This window comes from Pristis pectinata, chromosome 13 (assembly GCF_009764475.1).
Source record: "Pristis pectinata isolate sPriPec2 chromosome 13, sPriPec2.1.pri, whole genome shotgun sequence".
Taxonomy (NCBI): domain Eukaryota; kingdom Metazoa; phylum Chordata; class Chondrichthyes; order Rhinopristiformes; family Pristidae; genus Pristis; species Pristis pectinata.
This window is the reverse complement of record NC_067417.1, coordinates 40,499,327-40,523,946: the sequence shown is the minus strand read 5'-3', so window position 1 is coordinate 40,523,946 and position 24,620 is coordinate 40,499,327. Positions and strand designations below refer to the sequence as shown.

At 42.7% G+C, this 24,620-nt stretch overlaps 1 protein-coding gene across 2 annotated transcripts; it reads left to right on the top strand.

The window, feature by feature from the left end:
* The first annotated feature begins 1,432 nt into the window (after positions 1 to 1,432).
* On the top strand, positions 1,433 to 23,722 carry herpud1 (homocysteine-inducible, endoplasmic reticulum stress-inducible, ubiquitin-like domain member 1). Of its 2 annotated transcripts, none has more exons than XM_052028576.1 (8): positions 1,433 to 1,939; positions 5,982 to 6,059; positions 9,848 to 9,925; positions 12,297 to 12,412; positions 12,503 to 12,625; positions 14,505 to 14,846; positions 18,695 to 18,842; positions 23,048 to 23,722. In XM_052028576.1, the coding sequence occupies exons 1-8, from the start codon at positions 1,799 to 1,801 to the stop codon at positions 23,228 to 23,230; spliced, it is 1,209 nt and encodes a 402-aa protein (XP_051884536.1). In that variant the 5' UTR covers positions 1,433 to 1,798; the 3' UTR covers positions 23,231 to 23,722. The 2 variants fall into 2 exon arrangements, with proteins under 2 accessions (XP_051884536.1, XP_051884535.1); XM_052028575.1 differs by having other exon boundaries at positions 1,562 to 1,939; positions 12,294 to 12,412.
* The last annotated feature ends 898 nt before the right edge of the window (positions 23,723 to 24,620 follow it).

Below are 24,620 nucleotides of genomic sequence, written 5' to 3'. Positions count from 1 at the left end.
TAGTACTTCGTGGAGGCGGAGGACCGTCGGGGTCACCAATGTAGCGGTTGCTACCGCGGAATAAAACAAGACTCTACTCGGAGGATTGCCAAACAGAACTGGTTTATTTTCCCGCCTTGCGCGGGCCCTTTAAGGGAGAATGTTCCCGCCCAAAACAACCGGCAATGACGTAAGTCCTACGTCATCAGGACTTTCCCGCACGCGGGTTCTCCCCGTCGCTCGGAAAGACGAGGCCCGCTGCCATCTTGGGCCTCATCGCTCCGACGCCGCGCGACCCGACTGCCGAGCCGGTTCGCCCGACTAGACGGTGAGTCGCCACAATAGTGACATTTGGAGGATGTTAGATAAGCACAAGAGTATGGAGGGACTGGAGGGATATGGATCCTGTACAGGCAGAAGGGATTTGGTTTAATTTGGCATTGTATTTGGCACAGACATCACGGGCCAAAAGGCCTGTTCCTGGGCTGTACTGTTCTATATTCTATGTGCTGGTAGGTAATTGGCCAGTGTAAATTATCCCTTAGTATAGAGTCCTGGCATAAAGAACCAGAGAGGAGTTGATGGGTATGTATCAAAGTTCCAAGGGTACAGGGAAATAAGGAGGGGGAATGGGACTAATGGGATTGCTCCCCTGGAGGAAGTATGGACATGATGGGCTGAATGGCCTCCTTCTCTGTTCTTACAAGATAAATCCTGTACAAGATTGTAAATTAAGACATAGTAGTAGGGCATAACCAGGAATGCAAAAAACAGCAAGTTTACCAGTACTGTGATGTCACTGATTGTTGTCATTAACGACCTGTCACCAACTAACTCTGTCCACTTCCTCAGAACTGCACTCTCTCTGCCTCAGGTCTTCTCCTTCTCCTCACTTTGAGGCATTCAGATGTAAGTTGTTGCTGTTTCTCTGGATATGGAACACAGGGCTGTAAAGGTTAAACCCAGAAATGGTTCCAGAAATTTCTGAATGGAGGAGGGAGGAAAGGAGGCTTTCATGTTCTTCAAACCTACTTTCAATCCCATGAACAAATTGCTTAGCATGAGGAAGCCAATGAAAACTAGGGGGGAAAAACTGTTAAATATTAATCCGTGGAGAGAAAATAGTTAACATTTCAGGTCAATGACCTTTCATTGATCAGATGAAGGGTCATCAATCTGAAGCCTCAACTCTGTTGCTCCCTCCATTGATGCTGCCTGACCTGCTAAGTATCCCCACCGTTTTCTGATTTTATTTCGGATTTCCCATCATCTGCAGTTTTTTTTTGACTTTACAATGAGAACTGGATCCTTCCTGTGAAAAGTGGAAGCTAAAATATGTTCTAAAAGCACAGGGGAGTGTGTTATGATCGGCGGGGGGAGGGTGGAAGCAGATTCAACAGTGGCTTTGAGATGGAAATTATTTAAATAGCAACAAAGTACTTTCCCCACCTCTGCACTTCCAGTCCTGATGAACGGCCCCGACCCGAAACGTCGACTGCCCGTTTCCCTCCACAGACACTGCCTGACCCACTGAGTCCCTCAGTGGAAGGGACTGTTTTGGGGCGAGGCGGGGGCGGGACTCTGGAAGAGGAGCTCGAAAGAGGAAAGTCCCAAGTGAAGCAACCAGCAGTGTTTGGCCGGCGAGGGGTGGTGTCGTCGCTCCGGTTGCATCAGCCGGGACTCCTGTGAGCTCCACGTCTCCGCTCGCCGCGACCAATCGCCGGCAGCCACACTCGGCTCTGGCAGCGCAGCCCGGACCCCCCAGGAGCCAGTCGCTGGTGTGGGAGAGCCCAGGGCGCAGCGTGTGAGCTTCAGCGTGATGGGGAGTAGCGAGGAGACGGTGACCTTGGTCGTGAAAGCCCCCGACCAAACGCAGGGCGACCAGAGGCTGCTGGTGGAGCTGGGCTGGACGGTGCAGAGGCTGAAAACCTTCCTGAGCGAGCAGTACCCGAGCCACCCGGTGGGTACGGGCTGGGTGCCGGGGGTTAAAACCCGGTGGAAACAAACTTATGGCGAGGCTTGGGCGGGGTGGAAAAACTTCGGATCAAAGTTTCTGTCAAGTTCTGGCCTTGGCTCCTCCGCACCTGTTTACCGTCGAGCTGACGGCAGGGTCGCAAACTGTACAGGCGCCCCTTTCCAAGCCTTAAGACCATCGCTCTAACAGTCAGTGCGGGGGACTGTGGTGGAGTCAGCCTGAGCTCTCGCTGGGGTGGTTGTCCTTGTGCGTTGGGGGGGGGGGGGTTGGTTGGTGTAGGGGGATTGGTTGGCGTTGGTTGAGGTTGGTTGGTGTAGGGGGATTGGTTGCCGGGGGTCGGGTTGGTTGGTGTAGGGGGATTGGTTGGCGTTGGTTGGTGTAGGGGGATTGGTTGCCGGGGGTCGGGTTGGTTGGTGTAGGGGGATTGGTTGCCGGGGGTCGGGTTGGTTGGTGTAGGGGGATTGGTTGCCGGGGGTCGGGTTGGTTGGTGTAGGGGCATTGGTTGCCGGGGGTCGGGTTGGTTGGTGTAGGGGCATTGGTTGCCGGGGGTCGGGTTGGTTGGTGTAGGGGCATTGGTTGGCGGGGGTCGGGTTGGTTGGTGTAGGGGCATTGGCTGGCGGGGGTCGGGTTGGTTGGTGTAGGGGCATTGGCTGGCGGGGGTCGGGTTGGTTGGTGTAGGGGCATTGGCTGGCGGGGGTCGGGTTGGTTGGTGTAGGGGCATTGGCTGGCGGGGGTCGGGTTGGTTGGTGTAGGGGCATTGGTTGGCGGGGGTCGGGTTGGTTGGTGTAGGGGCATTGGTTGGCGGGGGTCGGGTTGGTTGGTGTAGGGGGATTGGTTGGCGGGGGGGGGATTGGTTGGTGGGGGTTGAGGAGGGGCTTGTGCACTGCATGTTACACCAGTGTTTACAAAGTACAGAATTCGGTTAGAGCTGCCCTTGGGGAGATATGTTGCGTCTTGTATGTTTAACTATTTTAACCATATGACCTGATACAAAGGTGGGTTGAATTATTACACAGAACAGTTGGTGAAAATGAGAGGATTGTTCTATAAGGACCTGACTTGATGGGCTGAATGGTCTCCTCCTTTGTCAGTATGATTTTTAAGGTGGGAGGGTGGGCTGGTAAAGGAACAGACTTAGCACCAGTTATACACAGATCTGTACCTCCATTCGGATTGCCGGCTCTTGGTTTGACGCATTCCTGGAAGTAACATTGGGCCTCAGATTCCCCCCATGCAGTCAAACCTCTTCTTTGGAACCATTGCTAATATTCTAAGAACAAATAAAGAAAAAGGATAAACAATTCTCTCAATATGGAGACACGAGACTGCGGATGCTGGAATCCGAGGGGAAAAAAAAATGCTGGAGGAACTCGGTGGAGCTTCTAGTCCAGATGGAAGGTCTCGACCCAAAATGTTGACTATCCATTTCCCCCTGCAGATGCTACCTGACCCGCTGAGTTCCTCCAGCATCTTTTTTTTTGCTCCAGATTCTATCATCTGCAGTCTCTTCAAGCATTTTAATTCTTCCATTGTCTCTTTTCTCCTCCCTGGGCCCCTCGTACGGTACCTTGGAGATTAATTTTTAATTTCTGGAGGATCCAGTGGGCTACTGAAGGGTTGATGGCCTCCAGTGAGAAGGAGTCTGGGAACTGGGCAATGTGCATGTTCAAATAGGGAAGTGAAACTGTTGTGGGTTTGCCTCAGGATTAAAATATTGCAGGGACTACATTGTAAACAGATTATTGGATTAAATTCAGTGGAATGGGAAGATTTTGTTTCTGTGTCCTTGAGCTGGAACCTCACAGTAATTTTGCACTGAATAGTATACCCAATTTGCAGTGGTGTGTAGTTCGAGGAGTTTGTAGGTAAGATACTTATTTGCTTTTTCTAGTTGAAGTGAAAATTATCCCTTAATTGAATTTTGATGGGTTTTAAGTGTAATGATGAAACCACTGAATTTTTAAACCTGTGCTTAACACCACCCCTAACTACTCCCAAATACTGTCCTGAATGAGGATGTGGAAGGATAGGAGGTATGAGTCACTGCTGGTTTAGCATCAGTTTAGATCATGCAGTCTTACTTGCTCTGTGACTGGTAAGGGGTGGGGAAGTAGTTATTGGTCTGGAGGTTTGAACTTTGCTCTAAATTACAGGGGAATATGTTTTGCAATCTTTGTTCATCCTGCAGTCAGTACACACTTTAAGTATATGTCACATTGTTGCTGTGGCAAGAAATTTAATGTCTCCCAATATCCAGCTCCAGATTTTACAGAAATTCTAATGCGGACAAGTCCACTTACCTAATTTGCCATTCACCACTTTAGACGTTCGAATTGTTACTGTCAGCGTACACTTCCTATTTTTAGATTTGTATTTTGGAATTCCCATGAAAGGTGTGCTACTTTAGGCAGTGAGCAAAAGAAGCACTGGGATTCAAAGTCCTGGGCTTGACTGCATTTTGAGCTAAGGCAAGTGGTGGTAATGGCTGTCTGATGGATTTTCAGTTCACAGAGGGCAGTAAAGGTCTAACTTGCATTCTAATCAGTTCAGTGGCTCTTTCTGGAAGTGGGTACATCTGGACTTCAGGTGGGGATGGAATAACCGTCACACCCTTGCATTTGGCAGTCTGCTGAAACGGCAGTAAGGACAGGAGGGCTCTTTGGAGTTGGTGCCTTTTTTAAAAAGAAGTTTTGATGAAAAATGGCAATGTCTACTGGCACTTCTGAATGAAGTAAAGATTCAGTGATCCATTATCCAGTTGTTTGGAATTCGGGCTGGCTCACAGGATGATGTTTCCCTTGCTCCAGTGGAGCATGATCAGGCTCTGCTTCTCGCACTCCAGTGAAACCCACCTGGTTCATTAGATAACTTGTTGTGCCAACTGTGCAACACCTTACAATAAAAAGTCAATTGAGTATGTGGTGTTGGACTGATAGATTTTCCAGACTATTAGGATAACATCTAATAGTCTGGAAAATCTGCCAGTCCAACATCACCAAAGTCTGGAGAGTACTGGATTATCAGTGTTTTACTGTACTGTAGGCAAATCACAGGGTGGTATTACACAAGCTTGTGCTGAAGCAGATATTCAGTCTGCCTTTCCTCTTGTTGGTATAAGATGACAGTATTTGTTGTGTGGAAGTGATTGGGGAGCAGCTTGAATCATGGGTGGGTGGTGCTAATGTCAAGAACATGACGAGCAGGATTCATGTCTAATTGAAAAGGGCAGATATTTGTTTTGTTGCACCTTACCATTGAATTTGATCCATTTGATGAAGCTTACAGTTTAGTCCCAGCAACACTTTGAATCCTGAAGGAAGCTCGCAGCAGTTTCATTGCCCTTCCTGGTGTGCACGTTGTGCAAGTGCTGTGCTCTTGGACTCTGATGAAGGACATTTATGTGCCCTTTGTTCCCACTAACTGCAGGTGAAAGAATAACCAAACATAAACGGTGCATTTGATAATAAATTCTGAGAACTTATTTATCTAAAGTCACTGGAACTTGAAGTAACTTGTGCAAAGCACTTCCTCTGAAACGTGTACTATTGCAAATGTACACCAATCTCCCATTAGAGCATGGAATGAAACTGGTGCAATGTAACAGTGACTATATTAGTATTTGTGTTCCTGGATTAACTTCCTCAATCATCTCGATCAAATTGCAGCTTTCTGCATGACCTTAATAATACAATTTGCTTTTATATACCATCTGAGATCATTTTTAGTGTCTCAAAAGTGCTTCATTAAAAGTAAGTAACTGAAGTCCACTGAAGTTTGTGTGGGTAAATATTTATTTTACTGTGACATGCAAGAAGGTATCCGTGTTCTTTATTATAATTTGATATGTGGTGTCTTATGGAAATTCCATAATTTAAGATCAAAAAACTATGCAAATCCAGGACCACTTTTTATGGTTCAAATAGACCAAGCTCCACTGAAACGTTGGCAGGATTGAAATCAGCCCCAGACATTCAGTGCCATCTATGACTCTGAATTATCACAATCTCCTATGTGTTTGCTTCTCCAGACACCATCGGACCAAAAGTTGATTTATTCAGGGAAGTTGCTGCCCAACCACCTTTTGCTAAGAGATGTCCTGAGAAAGGTCAGTATTCTGAACCCTCTGTAGGGGGGGGGGGGGGTGTGGGGGGAAGAGGCAACAAAAAAAAACATTTTTATTGTCAATAGATTGCTTGATCAAATGTATTTGCTGTCAGTATTTGATAAAACTGTTCAGCTTGTTGGTGTTGTGCTCACTCTATTGGGAGGCAGTTGTTCCTATATTAGTTTAGTGAAAGGATCCATTGGGGAATGGGGGAAGAGAGAAGAATTCTTTCTCTTCCTTAAGGAGGCCATTCTAGTTCTATGTTAGCACTCCTATCTCAGAATAATGTCACAAATTCAAAACTGCATTACAGGAATCCAAGCACATAATTTAGTTTCACACTTAAATGCAGTATTAAGGGAGTGCTGCATTGTCAGAGGTGCCATTGTTTACATGGTTAAATTCACGTTGTGCCTGTCCTTTTGAATGGGCATAACTGATTCCTTTGCACTATTTTGAAGAGAGGGAGGTTTCCAGGTTTCCTGACTAATACTTGCCCCCCAGTAGAATCCAATATAATCAAAGACCCCTCCCACCCTAGCCATGCTCTTTTATCTCTTCTTCACACCACCCCCCCCCCCCAACAAAATCAGGCAAAAGTTAGAAAAAACGCACCACTACACCACTAGGCTCAAGGACAGCTTCTATCCCGCTGTTGTAAAACTCTTGACTGGACTTCTTGTACAATAAAAATGAACTCTTGCCCTCACAATTTACCTCATCGTGGCCTTTGCACCTTGTTCTCTACCTGCACTGTACTTTCTCTATAACTGTAATGCTATATCCTGTATTCTGTTATTGCTTTACCCTTTGTACTACCCTGATGTACTTGTGTTTTAGAATGATCTGTATGGATGACATTCAAAACAGTCTTTTGCTGTATCTTGGGACATGTGACAATAATAGGTCAATTACAGAAGAAAACCGCCTTGGTTTATCTGATCATTCCTCGTAGCTACAGTTCTTCAATCTGGGGAACACCCACGTCAAACTTTTCTGCACCCTTTCCAACGTAGTCGTGTGTTGCTTGTAATGTGATCGCCAGAATTATGCTGTGCTCAAGCTAAGGGCTAAACTAGTGCTGTGTACATTAATAGTATACACCCCTGCTCTTGAATTCTATGCCAAAACTAATACAGGAAAGCATCCAATGTGCCTTTTTATAGCCATCTTATTGACCTAAATCCCTGCCTTTTAAGTATCTGTGGGCACACTCCCCAAGGTCCCTCTGTTCCTCCACTTACACAATAAGCGGAAGGTTATCAAGGTATTCCTTTATCTTGCTTCAGTTCCATAAATGCTGGATTAAGTTTAACTTGCCACTTTGCTAACTGACCAGGCTTCTTTCCCCCTCCCCCCCCCCCCCCACCTCCAACCACACAGAGAATTTTTGTATTTCTGCATCTTTATTGTACCCTATACATTTGTATCTAAACCATCAATGTACATTACAAAGTGAGGAACTGAGTATTGAGTCCTGTGGGACCTCAGTCTACAGTCACAAAAGCTCCCATCACTCATTACTTTTTGCATTCTGCCAAGGAGCTAATGTTGTGTCAGTTTGCCACTCTTCCTTTGATCCCATTGCCTTTAACTTTATTGACCAATCTGCCACATGGGACCTTGTTGAAAGAGTCACTAAAATCCTAACCTGGCACCAGGAACTGAGTTGTGAAAAGTTCTGTCAAGATTCAAGTTTGTACTTTCTATCCAAGTATTGGGTGTGCATTGAATAAAATAGTGAGCATGGCATTTCAAAATGCTGTCAATAAGCAAATGTGTTTTGGCTGTGTATCTGTTACTGCTTGAAATGCTGATGTCATTGCATGAATGCAACACATTAAGCAATTTACACATTTGGTGCTAGTTTACACCTCTTGAAGAGCAAAGATTTAGGCAGACTGAAGTTCCTTGGCTGAATGCTTTTACACTGGCTTCAGTCCTTGCAGTCAATCTTCCTTCTACTAACTCCACAATACAGACCTGTGACATATCTAATTGGCAATACCAATCCACATTGAATTATTGACAGTCATGTGCAACATCACATAATTGCTAAGAATGCAGTTTGAATTGTTACAGATTTGTATCTAATTGGAAGAGTTTCAAGATATTGAGGTGAACTGATAGAAGAGATGGGAACTGTTGGTTAGCTACTCTGGGGAGAGAGAACTTGGGCAGTGTGTTCAGGAAACACTTTTACAGCCAGAGGTTGGTTAGGATCGCCAATGTTGTATTCCAACTATAAGGAACAGGTTGTAGGCAGATCCACAGCAAGCCCCATTGAATGTCAGAAGATCCCAGGAGCAGCATGAGCCAAACTTGTAACCCCGAACATAGGATAAGATGATCTGAAATAAGTGAAAGGGGAAAACAAAATATAGTATAATATAATATCTACCTGATACTATCTCTGAAATCTGAATGCACAGCCCTCAAAATGTTTTCTGTTGCATTTGGAGGCAGACTCAAATTGTGGCTCACCAGGCTATTTAGGAAAAAACTACATTAAAGCTAAGTTCTTTTTAAAATTTAATTGTTCATGTCTATCTTCTGGAAGATGCATATTTCCCAATTCTTGCTCTTTTTCCACCCCCCACCCGTCTACTCTCAGAAATCAGTGCCAGCTGTAGCATCAATTTTTATCTGGGAATCCCTCGTTAACATGCTCGTCTCCATCAAGAGTGAAATTTGAGAGGGAGGCTGTGTCAAGGGTGGCATTTCAAAGGATCTTGCACCCATTGACCCCGTGCCAGCTCTTTCAAAGAACTCTCTGCATTTAGTTTCAGAAAGAGATCTGTACCCACCGGTATCAAATCAGTGCTATACAATGGCAGACTTGTGCCTGCCCACTTATATGGTGCCTAGTCTAGACATGGTTCTGAATAAAGGTCCAGTTGATGGCCCAGTGTTGATGCAGCCTCCACAGTGTTCCTCTGCTCACCATGTGGCACAGGTCTTCGGGGTAAATGGTGCTCCTGTGCCTTGCCTAGGAATTCCTAGTGCTCTCCATACAGCCCCTGATTGTTTTAGCAAAAAAATTCACATCCCGCATTAGTTTGAGACTGAAAACCATCCGAAGGCTGTTAGAAATTGAGAACCTTGCAAATGACAACTGATGCTGGATCAGCTGTTAGCTTTAAGTTGCTCGTGGATTGACTTTCCTTAACCCAAAGTATTAAGAGATATGGGGAAATGTGAATATACAGAGTTCAGTTACACATCTATCATGATTTCCGAGGATGAAGAATTAACTGGCCTACTCCGAGCCACTATTCCCAATGGATTTTTATCTCTGGGCAGGATTTGATCCCAGGGTGAAAAGCATAAAGTGAAATGCTGGATGTTAGAAGCTGCTGCATTCTTGGCCGCATTAGTCATAAGCTTGCCTTGTTTATGTACACATTTAAGAACCATACAAGTGCTGGTTAATGTTATTTGTTTGGATTCATGACATATCATGGGACTAGGATGGGTTATTATTAAGGGAAGTAAAATGAAGACATTGACCAAACTAATGTTTTCCATTATGATGGTAACTTGCACATATTTCATTGTTCACTACTACTTTTAGCTTTTAGTTTTATTTATAATGTAAAGGATGTTGATTGAATAGAGATAGAAAGAATGTTCACTTTCATGGAATTGAGAAAATACCAGTCAGAATACAAACTTTAGCGTGCAGTCCCTTTTTGAGATCTCGTAGACCAAATGCTGCTTGATTGACTTGAAGTACCAGGGGTGGACCTTGTGCTAATTGTCTTACCCCTCTCATTTGTTTCCTGCAGTCTGACCAGTACCACACCATTCACTTGGTCTGTAATGTTAAAAGTGGAACCAAATCTACGCAAGCAGCAAGTGTGAAGGTAAAAGTATAAGGTTGGGGATCGGGAATAAAGTGTGCATGCGTCTGTATGCAATAGATGCTTTAAAAGTCTGTGTCATTATGCAAGCGATGACATTGCCAATTTTCTCTGATATGAAGACTAAAAATCATGACTGTTGCTCAGTTCAGTACTTGTCTAAAATGAAAACACCTGTAAGTTGTACTTTTCTGTGCAATTGAATGCGACTACCACACTAGAATCATTTATCTATGCAAAGATTGTGGATCCATCCCATTTGTATAGGACGCTTGCCATCAGTGAAGGTTTTGTGGCCATTTCATGCCCTCCAAGACTCTCTATTACGTTGAATTCCTTGTTTTGATGCTGAGCCCCTCCATTCTGAGTCAGATATTGTGACTTAGCCACAGTACTTCCACTGGTGAGCTTGAGAGTCTGTGATTCCTATTCTCTCCTTCACTTTTCGACGAACTGATTCTGAGCACTGCCTCTACTCATGAGTTCAAACTCCAACCTCAAAAGATCTGAAGCTATAACCTAGGCTGATGCTACAGTACAGTCCTGTGAGGGCAGCTGTGCTGGTGGAGGAGATGTTTTGTGGCTGAGATTTTTGGCTAAGGCCAAAGTATCTCCTGGCAATATTCAAAGAACGGGTGGGGCTGCAGTTTCTCCCTGTGATCAGTCCAACAATTATCCTTAAACCAACATTTAGAATTAATCTCAATTGTGTGTTTCATCCCAAACTGTATTCATATCAACTGTCTCATTTATTAATAAGCAGGTAGTGACCAAACTTCAGAAGCAGTAAACTATAAAGTGATTCAGGATGTCCTGATGAATTAAAAGACACAAGTTGCTTCCTTCTGTATAACTCCTGCGAGCCATGAGGGAGGTGCTTGTCAGGAGCTGGAGTCTTGAGTTCTGAACTGCATCTGTCACCCGTTCTGCCTGTTCACTTCTCCCCACCTTTCAAAGCCATTGAATACCCGGATCTTTAAACAAACCTCTGTCCTTGTAACTTTCATAAAAATTAGTGGTTACTTTCTTCCCTTTTTGAAGTGTTTGAGATCTTTCCTGCATTCAAGACATGATGTAATTGTCAAGTATTGTCCCTCTGTATGCTGGATTAAGGATGGTGATTCTGTGCTTATGGATTTCTTAAAAGATACCAGCAGTAAAATTCTGAAATTATAACTGGAGCAATATAGTAGCCATGCAGGATAGCATCAGATACAAAGGATATTTGTAAAGAGATGATGAATTCAGTAGCAATTTACTACATTGTGGAGGGAGGGGAAAAATTGGTTCAGCTTTGAGTCAGTGCAGAGAAATGTATTAAGAGGAGGAGTGAAGTTTGCCAGTTCCTGCTTTGAACTATCATTATAGCTGTCCACAGAATGAAAACAGGTGCGTGTTGAGCAGACGGAAACCTATTTTCACCAGTATGTTCCCCTTGCTTTGTAAATTTGCATGGTTTGTGGTAATGCAAGTTGCTCAGCTGTGAGCTCAGAACAAGTTATTTGTACCATAATTGATTTGTTTTCTGCAAGAATTCTATGGAGGGGGAGGGGAGGGAATCTAATTGGAGGTTGTTTCTGTTCTTGCTCCTAATATTTAAATTTTAGTTTATGCACTGTGCATTGGGACTTGATTGATTTGTGAATGGATTTAGTCAGTGTCATTGCAGTAGAAGTATAAGTGATGGTATATTGGTCGCCTGGATATTGACTTCAGTGACAAAGAACATCAGGTGGAATGTGAGACAGTGTCTATTTGCTGCTAGCTGTTTCCTATTACTAGTTAGGGTTAATTTTGATCCCACTAAAAATTATAATTGAAGGGACAGAACAAAAGATGGTTCTATTGCAAGTCGAGCCTTAAGACAATTATTGGCCCCAAAGGGTGAAGTGATGCCTTTTTGGAACCATAGAACCATACAGCACAAAACAGGCCCTTCGGCCCACCGTGTCGTGCCGTCCATCAGACCACCCTCACACTACCTAACCCCTCCCTCCCGCATATCCCTCTATCTCACGTTCCTCCATATGCCTATCCAACAAGTATGTATCAGGCAGAAAGTGTACACCAGTCTTCTAGCAAGTCTGCTCTTGTAATGGGAAATCACGTGTTGTGGATCGCAGAGTAGAGAAACAAAACCAGAAGTGAACAAAGCAGAAAGACTTGAGTGGAGCTGCAGCTGAGAGTTATTTCTGAGCCCAAGATTAACTTTTGGAAAGTAGAAATGGGACTTTTGAAAGGAAGGTGGGGGAGGGGGGGGGGAGAAAAAGGCAGATTAGAAGTTTCAATGACATCTTGTTTAGTTTGTCTTCAGGTCACACTCTTCCTCATTTGTTTAACTAGTTGGCATTTTTTTCTCTTTTATTGCAAGCAGCAACCAGCTGCCCCCACAGCTTCTGGCCAGGATAGCCTCACTGTCCCTACATCAGGAGCAGCAGATGGTCTTCGGCACAGAGCACCCAACACGTTCCCTTGGGCCTACGGTGCCTGGTAAGTGGGAGCAGAGTATCCTTGATCATTGACTTGACCTTTGTTTATATTGCGGTGGATTTATTGTGGATTTCTCTTTGCCATTGAAAGGCCTGCAAGGGAAGAGCTCCAGAGTCCAGTGGGAATGTCTGGTCTGGCCGCATACAATCTGTACAGCTCTCAGCAAATCCTGTGGTTCCAGCAGATGTACGCAAGGCAATACTACATGCAATAGTAAGTACCTGTGGATTTATCTTTTTAACTGAAAGTGAAGAGTTTCCTAGGATAATTACTGCTTCCTACCCCTCATCCTTTTTGCAAATTCTGGTACAGTATTGTGACCATAGATTGCTCGTGGTCTTCATCAGAACACGTGCTCTCCTGGTCATGTACCAAAGGAAATATTGCAGATTGTGTACGTAGTTACACAAGATGCCCAAACTATACTCATTGTGGTGCAATTATTTGTATTTTTAAATATCTCTAACTTGAAGTTTGAATGCAAGTGAAGGATTTTTAGTATTCTCTTCATCCATAAAACTTGCATTTCACTGTACCAATTACGGTGCTATTGAAATGTCTTGCTCCCAGAATAACTTCCATCTTGGAGTGCAAGGAAATGCAGATGTAGCAGGGTACATGGAATGCTCCTTCCGCCAGTGCCCACGCCCACACTGGCTGATCAGTTTGTGCTGAAGGAGGTGAAAGGCTCATTGAGTTCACTGAGATTTCTGAATGGATAACACCACCCACTGAGCCTACCTGTGCCAGTGATGTTGTATACAGATTTCAGTAGCTTTATGGGGTGGGGGAGGCAGATTTGGGTATTGGCTGTCAGCAAAACCTGAGTAATCTTGCCCATTAGTGTTATCGGTTATATTGGTAGGTATTCATGCACCTCCCTGAGGAGAGTTGTGAGCACTGTATTCACTGATTCTGGGCTGGACTCTGCCGTTTACTTCTACAGCCAACTACCACGTAGCAAAGGGCTGGTGTGGTCACTGCCAGCTGCAGCTCCAACCTGCACGTTGTTGTAGATTTAAAGAGAGGCTTCCTGCTGACTGGTGCCAACACCTGAGGTAGTCATTGGCTGAATATTTACCTGTGGTCCTGTTCTATTAAAAGACTGTTAATGAGTTATGTGAATCTTTCCCTAAGCTCCATGAATTATTGGCCTTCTGTTCTTTATTTCCCCTTTTTTTTTGAACTACTTGTGCTCAAACCATTTAAATAAATTTTTATGTCCGCCACAACTGTTTCTCTGAACCCATCCAGAACAAGACCTTGGCATTAAACTGTTGAACTTGGTCATGTGGCAGCGCAGTTGAAGAACTTGCACCAGCACGTAGACAAACAAACAATTGTTGGCTTATCTCCAGGATGTGAAGAGATCCCTTTTTAGGACTGAATGGACTATTGGGCAGAAAATGTACACCAGCCCTGAATCAAGTCATCTCTTGATATTGAAATATGGAATTCCCTTCCTTAAAAGGTTGTGAAGCTGGGTCAATTGACATCTTCAACAATTGGATTGATAGTTTTTTGTTTACAAATTCAGAGCATTGAGAGACATGGATCAAATGTGGGCAAATAGTGTTGACATAATGTTGGATCGTGCTCGAGGAACTGCTGTCCCTTGGTTTAAATTTGATCCTAAAGTATGAGATGATCTCAGAAAGCTGGGTGGAAACATCATTTCATTTGGATTTGTCTGAGATCCTCTTCCACGCATTGGGAAATATCTCGGTTAACAACTCCAGATTCCAGTGACAAACACCGAGGATGATCCAGTCCTGATGCAGGGTCTTGACCTGAAACCTCGACAATCCCGTTCCCTTCACAGATGCTGCACAACCTTTCTGAGTTCCTCCAGCAGTCTGTTTTTTTTTAAACTCTAGATTCCAGCTCCTTCAGTCTCTTGTGTCACTAAGGGCGATCCATTGGATTCTTTTCAAGTAAGTAGTAATAGTGTTTAGTAACTTGAAGTGTACTAATATTAATCACTTTATGCTGTCTGGGGCCAATTGTCTGATTATCCAGTCAAAGCTCATCCAGTAATGGAGCATCTCTGTTGTTATCAGTTTATTTCTGAATGGATTTGTTCTCTTTATAGCCAGGCTGCAGTCGCTGCTGCTGCTGCCGCCACCAACTCCCAACATCAACCAGTGGTTACACCAGGGACTCCAGCAGCACTACCCAACCAACCACCTCTAGTCAACCTACCTGCTGATCAGAATGTTCCACTACCTCAACTCAACAACCCTCCAGCAAACCAGAACCTGCGGATGAATGCACAGGGAGGCCCCGTGATGGATGATGATGATGAATTGAACAGAGATTGGTTGGATTGGCTCTACCTGGCTGCCCGTGCCTGCTTTTTCCTGAGCATTGTTTACTTCTATTCATCGCTGAGTCGTGTGGTGTTGGTGGCGAGCGCCATGCTCCTGATGTATCTGTAAGTATCCTGTAGTTCTCTGACGGCATCAAATTCTGTATCTGGCCAGACCTTTACTAACCATGGAGCCCCACATAGTTCTCATTTGCGCACTAGTTCTACATGTGGTGGGGTTGCCAATATAATGAGGCATGTTGGATTTTTCCATTAATTTATTTAATCTTGTGGAGACTACATTGTTATGGTGGCACCTGTGGCACTTTCTTTGAATGTGTTTATTGTTCTCAAGGTGGTGAAAGAGTGGGAGCAGAACAGTTTGGAGGAGGAAAAATGGCACAAAATCACTGGGAAAATTTCTGGGAGGGAAACTGATGCTGGATTCGATTATGGTTTTTAGTGACGTCAGTGCTTCACCTACCAATCAATCTGACCAATTGAAGAGAATGAACTAGATGACATACTTCTTAAGTAATGATACACAAAACAATTGCTTAAAATCCGCAGATGAAATCACTTTCAAAGCTCCCTGCAGCTTTTTGTTTTGACCATGTTTGGAAATCATTGTTTGGATTTGTTTAGCTATTATATTGCAGTAACTTTTTCTTCCATTAATAACCACAAGATCTCATGATTGTTGCCCCTCTCCTGGCCATTACCATCATTCTGCCTGTGAATCACCAGGCAACCAAAGTTGAGTCAAAGACTGACATCATCGAGTCAATGCTGTTCTCTAGCAAACTGCCGGGAGACGAAGCCTTCGTAGTGACTGTTGGCGTGTGTTCTGAGGTGTGTGGGAAGGGAGGAATCCCTGCAGAGGATTTGCAGCTGACGAGTTGGGAGTGAGGTCAGCAACAACAGTGTGCTGCACTTCATGACGTGTTTTACTTGAGTTGGTTTGTGATTTTGAGTTTATGCATTTTTTTTTTCTGATGCTGCCTTTGCTGTGGAAGGATCAGGGCCTGTAAACTAAGCACCCAAGCTCCAATAAATACAGCGAGCAAGGGTGGGTTCAATTAATGAGATCTTTGCTGCTGAGATTCCTTCTACACTCTAACCTCACTTTGGTCTTGCTTAACCTTTTTTATTTGAGGCTTTGTTGTCTTAACACTGATTTTGGATTCTTTGATTCTGTTAATAATGGGTTGAATGGATAGAGACTGTGGTAGTTTAATCACTCCCAGTCACATCTTCCATCTCCACTTTTCATCTACTGAAAACCAGTGGGGACAAATCATAGAAATAAATGAACCATTTTGTGGAGCATTTCCTGTATATCTGATATGACACAGAATTTCCAGACATTCCTAGGAGCATTTGGCAGTCCCCTCTCCACTTGGTCTGCAGTAGATTTCCCAGCAGCAGCTTCCTGAATGAAGCCACCTCTGACCCAATTGATGAGAACCTTCTGACCACAGAACCGTGCAATTGTAAACCCCAAACTTACTGTTGAAATGACAGTGTGAATGTCCTGATATTCATAATAATAAAAACATTAAAAAAAACTATTAAAAAAAAATCATACTCTTAAAGCTTTTAAAATTAAAAGTTAATAGAACTAAAACAGTGAAATATAACTCATTCAATTCAAATGCATATAAATTGCCACTGTTCCTCTCAAACAAAATGAATGGAGTCACTGAACCTGGTCTAACCTGGCACAGGTTCAGTGGACAGATCTCCCAGTGTTACTGCTGGGAACTTCAGGAAATTGGCACTCTACTGCTTGGACACAAGTCCCAAACACACTTGGTCAATTATGTGAGGTAACAGCAGCAGTCGCACATGGAACCAATGACTTTTCTCTGGTAAGTCTGGGCTATTGTATATTGGACCATGATCAGAAGCTTCCCACAGTGGTGCAAGTATTTTCTTACTGTATGGGCAGGCTACTCTACTGAGGAAGGAGCTCTTTCCACCTTAATGTACATTCAGAATTTGTTTGGATGAATAATTCCAAACCCTGAGCTAATCCCACCAAGGTATCCGGGAATTTGCTTTCAAATAAATCTGGAATAATAACCATAATGATCAGGAACTATTTGATTTGAACATATCCTTCTGGGGGGGGGGGGGTGGGGAAGAGGGGGGGGGTGGAGGGAGAAAAAACTCCACAGTCTGATTTGGCCTAAATATAATTCAATGTGGTTGACTCTTAACTTGTCATCTTAAAATTACCTGGGTAGTAATTAAGTTCAACCAATCCTCTTCCACTCAATCCATCCCATTCACTCTGCTCATAATATTACTGCAAGCTGATGCCCCAGTAGATAGGATGATCCTGGCTGAGCACGTAGCAGGAAGTGGTCAGCAGTAGCACGTTTAAAGAACTATCAGAGGACAAAATTACCACCATCTTATGTGAATGAACTAAAAAAATAAATCCACACAACCAATATGGAAATTATTTTTATGTGTACTTAAAGGCAGTGGTGAATTTGGAGCCTCTTTCAAAGGCTCCGCTAATCCTTTTTAATTGAATAGAAAATTCAGAAAGTTACAAGCAGTCTGCCGATTCCATTATGGCCAGCGTTTGCTCCTCAGCCCCACTTTCTCAGCAGTTTGTGCCTTGATTTTCCTACTAAAATATAATACCTCACTGCTGTGTTTTGTAATTCCATTATTTTCCCTACCAGCTATATAGTTCCCTAGATGTAGTCCCCCTTCATTAATGTAGATATAACATTACCTTAAATGTTCCTCTGACATTCAAAGGTTTCTCTAACAAATTATGAAATGTATGTAATGTCTCTGCCTTCTCTCATCTCAATTATTTTTGGTGTATCAGTGTAATCCATCTGGAGCAAGGTTTCTTCCTCTTTGAGTTGGATTCGTTCAATAATTATGCTTCTAATCTAAATGTGGATATATCATTTCTAATCTCACCTTCCAATGCCACCCGTGGTCTTCCTGATGAATATTGAAGCAAAGTACTTAAGATTTCGGCTATTATTACTATCTATGGTTTTATCCTGCATTTTCCCTCCCTGTCCTTGTTTTTATTTTGGTTCCTTGATAATTTCATGGTTCCTTTCTTCCTTCCTAGTTTTGTTTTGACTTTTCAAAGAATTTCTTCCTATTTTCCTTGGTGCTGTGTCCTGTTGCTCACAATCATAGTGTTTGCTCTTAGCCTCAACTTTTCCTCTTGTGCCTTTTAATTGAAGCACTACTAAGGTTTTGTTTACCAGAATGTCTTTCAACTGCAATAATGTAAATTGGTTTATTATCGTCACATGTATCGAGGTACAGTGAAAAACTTTTGCATGCCATCCATACAGATCATTCCATCACATCAGTGCAATGAGGTTGTACAAGGGAAAACAATAACAGAATGTGGAATAAAGTGTTACAGTTACATGGAAAGTGCAGTGTAGACAGACAATAAAGTGCAAGTCCATAACGAGGTAGATTGTGAGGTCAAGAGTCCATCTTATTGTACTAGGGGACCATTCAATATTCTTATTACAACTGCATAGAAGCTGTCCTTGAGCCTGGTGGTGTATGCTTTCAGCACTTGCAGTTTCACTTTGTTGCTTAAATGTCCTTTTTCTTAATATATCTAATTTTCCCAGGCCCTCAAGTTTGCTTTTCTCAAGTCTTACACTATGGTCCTTGTTTGCAGTTTTGTCAATCCCTATCTCAAAGTCATATTCTATGGTCATCATTGATTGTGTTCTAATTTTTCTACTTGGCTCTTTCTGCTCATTCTTTTACTGGATCCAGTGAAGAATCCTCCATGTTGAGCTAGTTTTGATTGAATGTTTGTTAATCTAGTGTATTCCAAAAGCAAAATCTCCCATTGGAGCTAATTGAAAATTAAATGTTGCACACCTTCCAAGTTTGAATAATCTTCCTGTCAGCTACATGATGCGATCTGATGATGAAGTTTGTGTCCTGCTGTTTCCCTGCAGACATCATGCTGGTTGGTTTCCATTCAGACATCCAGCACCAGTGCAGCCAATGCCAAATGACAATGTGCCTTTGCAGGAAGCTAATCCAAATCATGGAAATGGGGAACGTCAACAGAATCAAGACAACCAGGATGATGTGCAAGAAGAGGTTGGTAGAATTTGTACAATTTATTTTGAGGAAGGACACAGTGCAAGTAAAATGACAGCTGTTATTGGTCAAAGGAAATAAAAATCCTTGTACTGATTTTATTGAGGATACCCCTGCTTAATCTAAAGTTTGTAAACATAATTGACCAAGACCTCTGAAATTTGCTTGGTTGAATTGCTGTTTGAAAACTCCCCATGAAGCCAATGGTGTTGGTGTCAGTACTGTACCTGTGATTCCGAAGATTACATGGGTGTTGAAGTTTATGGTTGTTTTCTTGTAGGGAGATGCTGAGTGCAGAGTAATTTTTTTTTAAGGTCATGGAGCAAATCTTCAGGTCGTCCATACAGAAGGAGTAGGTAGATGTTACTCAGGACTTCAAACCAAATCTATGATTAAAATTAAAATTCTCATTTTGGATTTTATTAAATGTAATTGCCTTTTCAGTCAGATGCCTGGTGTGCATTCTCCAGCATATTGTGAAATGCATAGTTTTATTTTGTCCTATATGTTGTTCAGATTCTCCCAGTTCAGAGATGCAACTTGCTTGGTGGTGTACATTGGTAAAGGCCAAGCTTTATGGGGTTTCAAGTGTATGGTTTATACCAGCGAATAATAAACTTCCCATTGGTTGTGTGACTTAAGGCTTTGCCTTGTTCAATATCTGGGGAAGAATCACAGTGAAAGATCCCGTTGTTTGTGGACAATGAACCAAGCAATGTCATTGTGTGACTGAAGTATTGGATTGAGGATTTACAATGGAGTGTCCACTCCAACAACAAATGGAAATTGCTCAACCTGCCCAGAAGTTAGTCCTTGGGATTGACCCCTTGTGGGTAGCAGAAACTACTTTGAACCACAAACTCACCAGAGAAATTGTGAGTTCATTAAAACAATAAACTACCAGGTACTTGGCCTGTTCTTCAATGCAGTAAGAATTGCATGGGGTGAAGTGAAGTCAACAGTGATGTAACACTGTTCTGGTACCATTCACGTTGAGGAGGTCATGTATATCATTGCATCTGATAAGGTTTACTACAAATTACTCTTTTTAACACTGTGACATTGCTACTTTAAGAAATGGGTATAGTTAAGAGGGTTAGTGTACCACTCGCTGTTAACTTTGTGTGCTGGTGCACTTCTCACTTTCATTCTACACCATTGCTAACAGCAGTGCAACAGGAAGAGCCAGTGATTGCGTCTCTTCCTTTCAATAGTTGGTCTGAACATCAGCTAGTCTCCTATTGTGCCTCCAAATGGTGACACAGGGACCTTTTAGACTGTGTTCACTGGAACTTGTAGAAACAAAGTGTAGGAGCAGACCATTCAGACTTTGAGCCTGCTCTGCCATTCAATATAATCATAGCTGATCATCCATATTAAGTTTCTTTCTCCCCATTTCCTTGATGTCTTTGGCCTTTAGAACCATATCTAACTCCTCCTTGAATAAATTTTACGACTTGGTCTGTGGTAGAGGATTCCATGGGCCCAACACTCTTTGGGAGGAAAAAATGTCTCCTCGTCTCAGTCCTAAATGATCTACCCTGCATCCTTGGGTTGTGATACCAGGGGGACCTCCATCAGGAATATCTTTCCTGCATCTAATCTGTCCAATCCTGTCAGGATTTTAAAAGTTTCAATGAGATTCCATCTTGTTCTTCCAAACTCCAGTGATTTATAAGCCTGATCATCCCAATCTTCCTCCATGCATCAATCCTGCCTTCCCAGGAATCAATCTGGTGAGCCTTTTGTGAGACTTAAACTACATACAATACTCGGTGTGGACTCTCCATGGCCCTGTACATTTCTGGTAAACATCCCTGCTTGTGTTCTAAGTCCCTCTTGCTATGAAGGCCAATGTACCAATTGCAACCTTTAATCACTTGCTGCACCTACACGCTTGCTTTCCTTTGCTGATGCACAGGAACCCTCAGGAGTCACTACACCTCTCCTTCCTAATTGCTTGCCATTCATATAATTTGCCTTCCTGTTTTTGCCACTGAAGTGGATAATCTGACATTTATCCACATGATATCTGCCATGCATTTTCCCATTTAATCAACTTATTCCAAGTCATTCTGGAGCCTCTCTGAATCCTCCTCGAAGCTCACACTCCACCCAGCTTTGTCTTGTACACAAACATAGAGACATTACATTTAATTCCCTCATCTAAATGACTGTACAATATATTGTGAATAATTGGGTTCTGAGCACCGAACCCTATAGTGCCCCACTAGCCATTGCATATCACTCAGGAGAGGCCTTGTTTATTATTACTTTGTTTCCTGTCTGCCCACCAGTTCTCTATCCATTGCGTTGCAGTACATCACCCTGCATCCCATAGGTTTTAACTTTACACAGTGACTTCTTGTGTCAACATCTGAAGGTCCAAATGCAAAACATCCACTGGTTCTCCGTCCTACCAGTTACATCCTCAAAAAAAAATTCCAGTCAACTTGTCAAACATGATCTCACTTTTGTAAATTCATGCTGAACTTGACCAGACTGAAACTGTTTCTTACGTGCCCTGCTGTTACGTGTTTAATGTTTTCAGTATTTTACCCACTACTGATGTCAGGCTAACTGGTTTATAATCCCCTGTTTCTTTTTTTTTCTTTCTCTCGCTCTCCTCTTCTAAATAGTGGGTTACATTAGTCACCCTCCAATTCATAGAAACTGTTCCAGAGTCTAAAGAATGTTGGAAAATGACCATCAATACGTGCACTGTTTCTCGCACCACTTCCATAAGTACCCTGAAGTGCAGACTATTGGCCCCAGGGACTCCTCAGCCTTCAATCCCATCAGTTTCCCCTAACACTCTCTAATAACGATTTCCTTCAGTTCCTCCCTCTCACTAGACCCTATGTGTCCCTAACATTCCTGTGAGGTTATTTGTATCCTCTTCTGTGAAGACAACCAAAGTATTTGTTCAAATTGTGTGCCATTCCTTTGTTCCCCATTATAAATTCCCCTCTTTCTGACTGTAAGAGATTCTCTTCACATATCTATAGAACCTATGGATCTAATATTATCCTAAATTCCTTTATCAGTATGCTTGAGCCACACTTCCTGTTTTATTTTTGTCTCAGACATGAATGAACAAACATTACAGTTCATCCATGCACTCGTTTTACATTTGCCAACATAGATCCACCATCGACCTCATAAGTAACATTACCCAATTCCTGTCTGGTCCAGAGCAAAGTTAGCAGGAAGTGTTCCTCCTCCTCAACCCACTGACTTCATCTGCAGCAAGTACAGTAGAGGTGGCATTCCAGAGTTGTGCTTCTGAGCCACACTAGATGATGATTAACACAGTTGACCACCAAAGTGCAAACTGTCATCCTTGTAGTTGTAAAGCTGCCATGCAGTTTGATTGAAGAACCGTAGTGTGTACTGAATTATGGATTATGCTGCATTGGTTTCTTTTCCATTTCAGTTGCGTTGTCTTGTAACCTTCTGGGGATGTTGTCACTGTAAACCTAAAATGGTTTTGTAACTGACAATGTACAAAAAGCTCAACTGGACACACAACACTATGCCTTTACAAACAAGCCACAAAGCTTATTTGAAGTATCCCTTTGTGAAAGCCACCAAAGGTTATTGTACTGTCTGCCTGTCAGTTTCCTTGTTGTGCCGTCTATAGTACAAATTGACTATTATAGTTCCTTTTTGGTGGTGCAGAGCTTGTATAAGCAAATAACTTCAATGCCCAGTCCCTAATGGCAAAGATGCCCAGTGCTTCAAATATGTTCAAAACCTCTCTCATATAGGTCACTTTTTTTCTTGCTTCTTCTCACCCTTTGTCTGTAATGTCCTCCAGCCCTACAACCTTCATTGAATCCCTGCATCTCCCTAACTTCTGAAATTTCCTCACTCTCAAATGTCGTATCACATTTCCTAATATGTGGCTGAGTGTTTAAATTCTGTCCAGTAATGTTCCAGTGAAGTGCCCTGGGACTTCGAAAGGTATCATATAAATGCAGGTTCCAGTAAATGTGGTTTGTTCTTGGTTCAGGAGCAACTACAGATGGTGTGCCAGCAACATCCACATTCTATGAACAATTAATTTTTTTTTAAAAAGTGTTTTAAGGTTGGGAGAGAGTAATTCTAGACTTAAAGTCATATGTTTGGATTTATGATTAATGTTTGTGAAGTTAAAAATCAAATGGAATGACTTGCTGATTTGCTTGGTGTGTGAATTTCAGAGTGAGACACCGGAGCAAGATCGTGAAAGAGTGAAATATTCTGGAAGTGATGATGTCAGGGACACTACCCTGGCCCCTGAAGCTGAAGTGAATAGGACGACATTTGTGAATAAAGCGTGGGTATTCTTCAAAACCTTCTTCGCTTCTTTGATTCCAGAAGGTCCCCAGGTTGCAGCAAACTAAGTTCAACTACATGCAGAACTGCTGTGTTCCCTTCTAAAAATAAAACCAGTGCAATCTTTTGTTCCAACGCTTTCGGGCAGTGTGCAAATGAGGCCAGACTGTTGACTGGAGTTATGAATGTGAGTCCAAATGGAGTTCAGAATTGTTTGATATACAGGTGTAAATTCTGTAAATTATTAGAGAAGAGATGTAGAATTATTATAAGAAGTGCAATTTAGACTCTTGCCTATCTGAAGCTGTAAATCGAATCATGAAATAATTCTGTAGTGTCTTGACAGTTTATAGTGACTTTCATTTCATTAACAGCTGTGAGCAGGAGCAGTTTTAACCTTGCCAAATGTGGCTTCACGCTGTTAAAAGTGCAATTTTTGCTTTTGGGCAAGTTTTTAAAATATTTACTGGAAACTTTCTGATACTTATGTAAAAGGGTAAATAATTTTTGCCTTGCAATACAACAAAAAAAAGCACAATAAAAGAGGTTGGGATATATGAGACCTGCTGTTCTCGGATTGCTTTCTCTGACCTACTTTTAGTTGCCGCTGTCTGTGACAGGCAGCGTGCTTGCATTGTTCTTCTGGGGCTTTCAGCTTTCATTAAAGCTGACTGTGGATATTGAGAATCACGAGTCAGATTATAAAACCAGAGTTTCTGATCCTCTTATTTTGCTTAACTCTTACTGCTTTCTCACAGTTTACTCCACTCAATTGGAGTTAAAAGAAGAGCATTCTTTTTTTTATTTGATTTTAACCTTCAGCCCACCCACTCCATTATGCCAGGGATCTCTTTCCCTGCTCTACTACAGAAACAGACACTATGGAGACACTTTTGGCCCATATTGAGTCTATGTTAACCATCCATTTACACTAATCCTGCATTAATCCCAGATTCTGTTCTCATATTCCCATCAACATCGTTCCCCTTTTTTTTCTCTCGCACCCCCCCCCCCCGCCCCCCAATTCTACCATTCATCTTCACACTAGAGGCAATGTACAGTGATCTATTAATCTACAAACCCACATGTCCTTGGGGTGTGGGAGGAAACCCACACACTCAGGGTTGAACCTGGGTGTCTGGTGCTACGATGCAGCAGCTCTTCTGGCTGCGTCACTGTGCCGCTGCAGTGAGACAGTGAGAATCCCAGTCAAGAGATTACTAGATCCCATTCCAGTGGTGCCTAATGGTAGCTTTCCCAAATCCTTGTGCAGATGTGGAGTTGGTATGAATACTGAAACCGCAGGCAGAAGTATTGGTCTTCAAATAGATAACTGAGGAATCTCTGATCTACAATGTATACTTCAGTTTGCTCGTTCAGAAGGATGTGGTCAGGATTTAAGTCTTGATTTTTCTGCCCAACTCAAAAACACAGTGCTTGCAATAAAATATTTGCTAA

Coding starts and splice junctions, on each gene's coding strand:
- herpud1 (XM_052028575.1), top strand. CDS start 1,799: ATGGGGAGTAGCGAGGAGACGGTGACCTTGGTCGTGAAAGCCCCCGAC. Junction 6,060..9,847: donor TAAGAGATGTCCTGAGAAAG/GTCAGTATTCTG, acceptor TGTTTCCTGCAG/TCTGACCAGTACCACACCAT. Junction 12,413..12,502: donor CCTTGGGCCTACGGTGCCTG/GTAAGTGGGAGC, acceptor TGCCATTGAAAG/GCCTGCAAGGGAAGAGCTCC.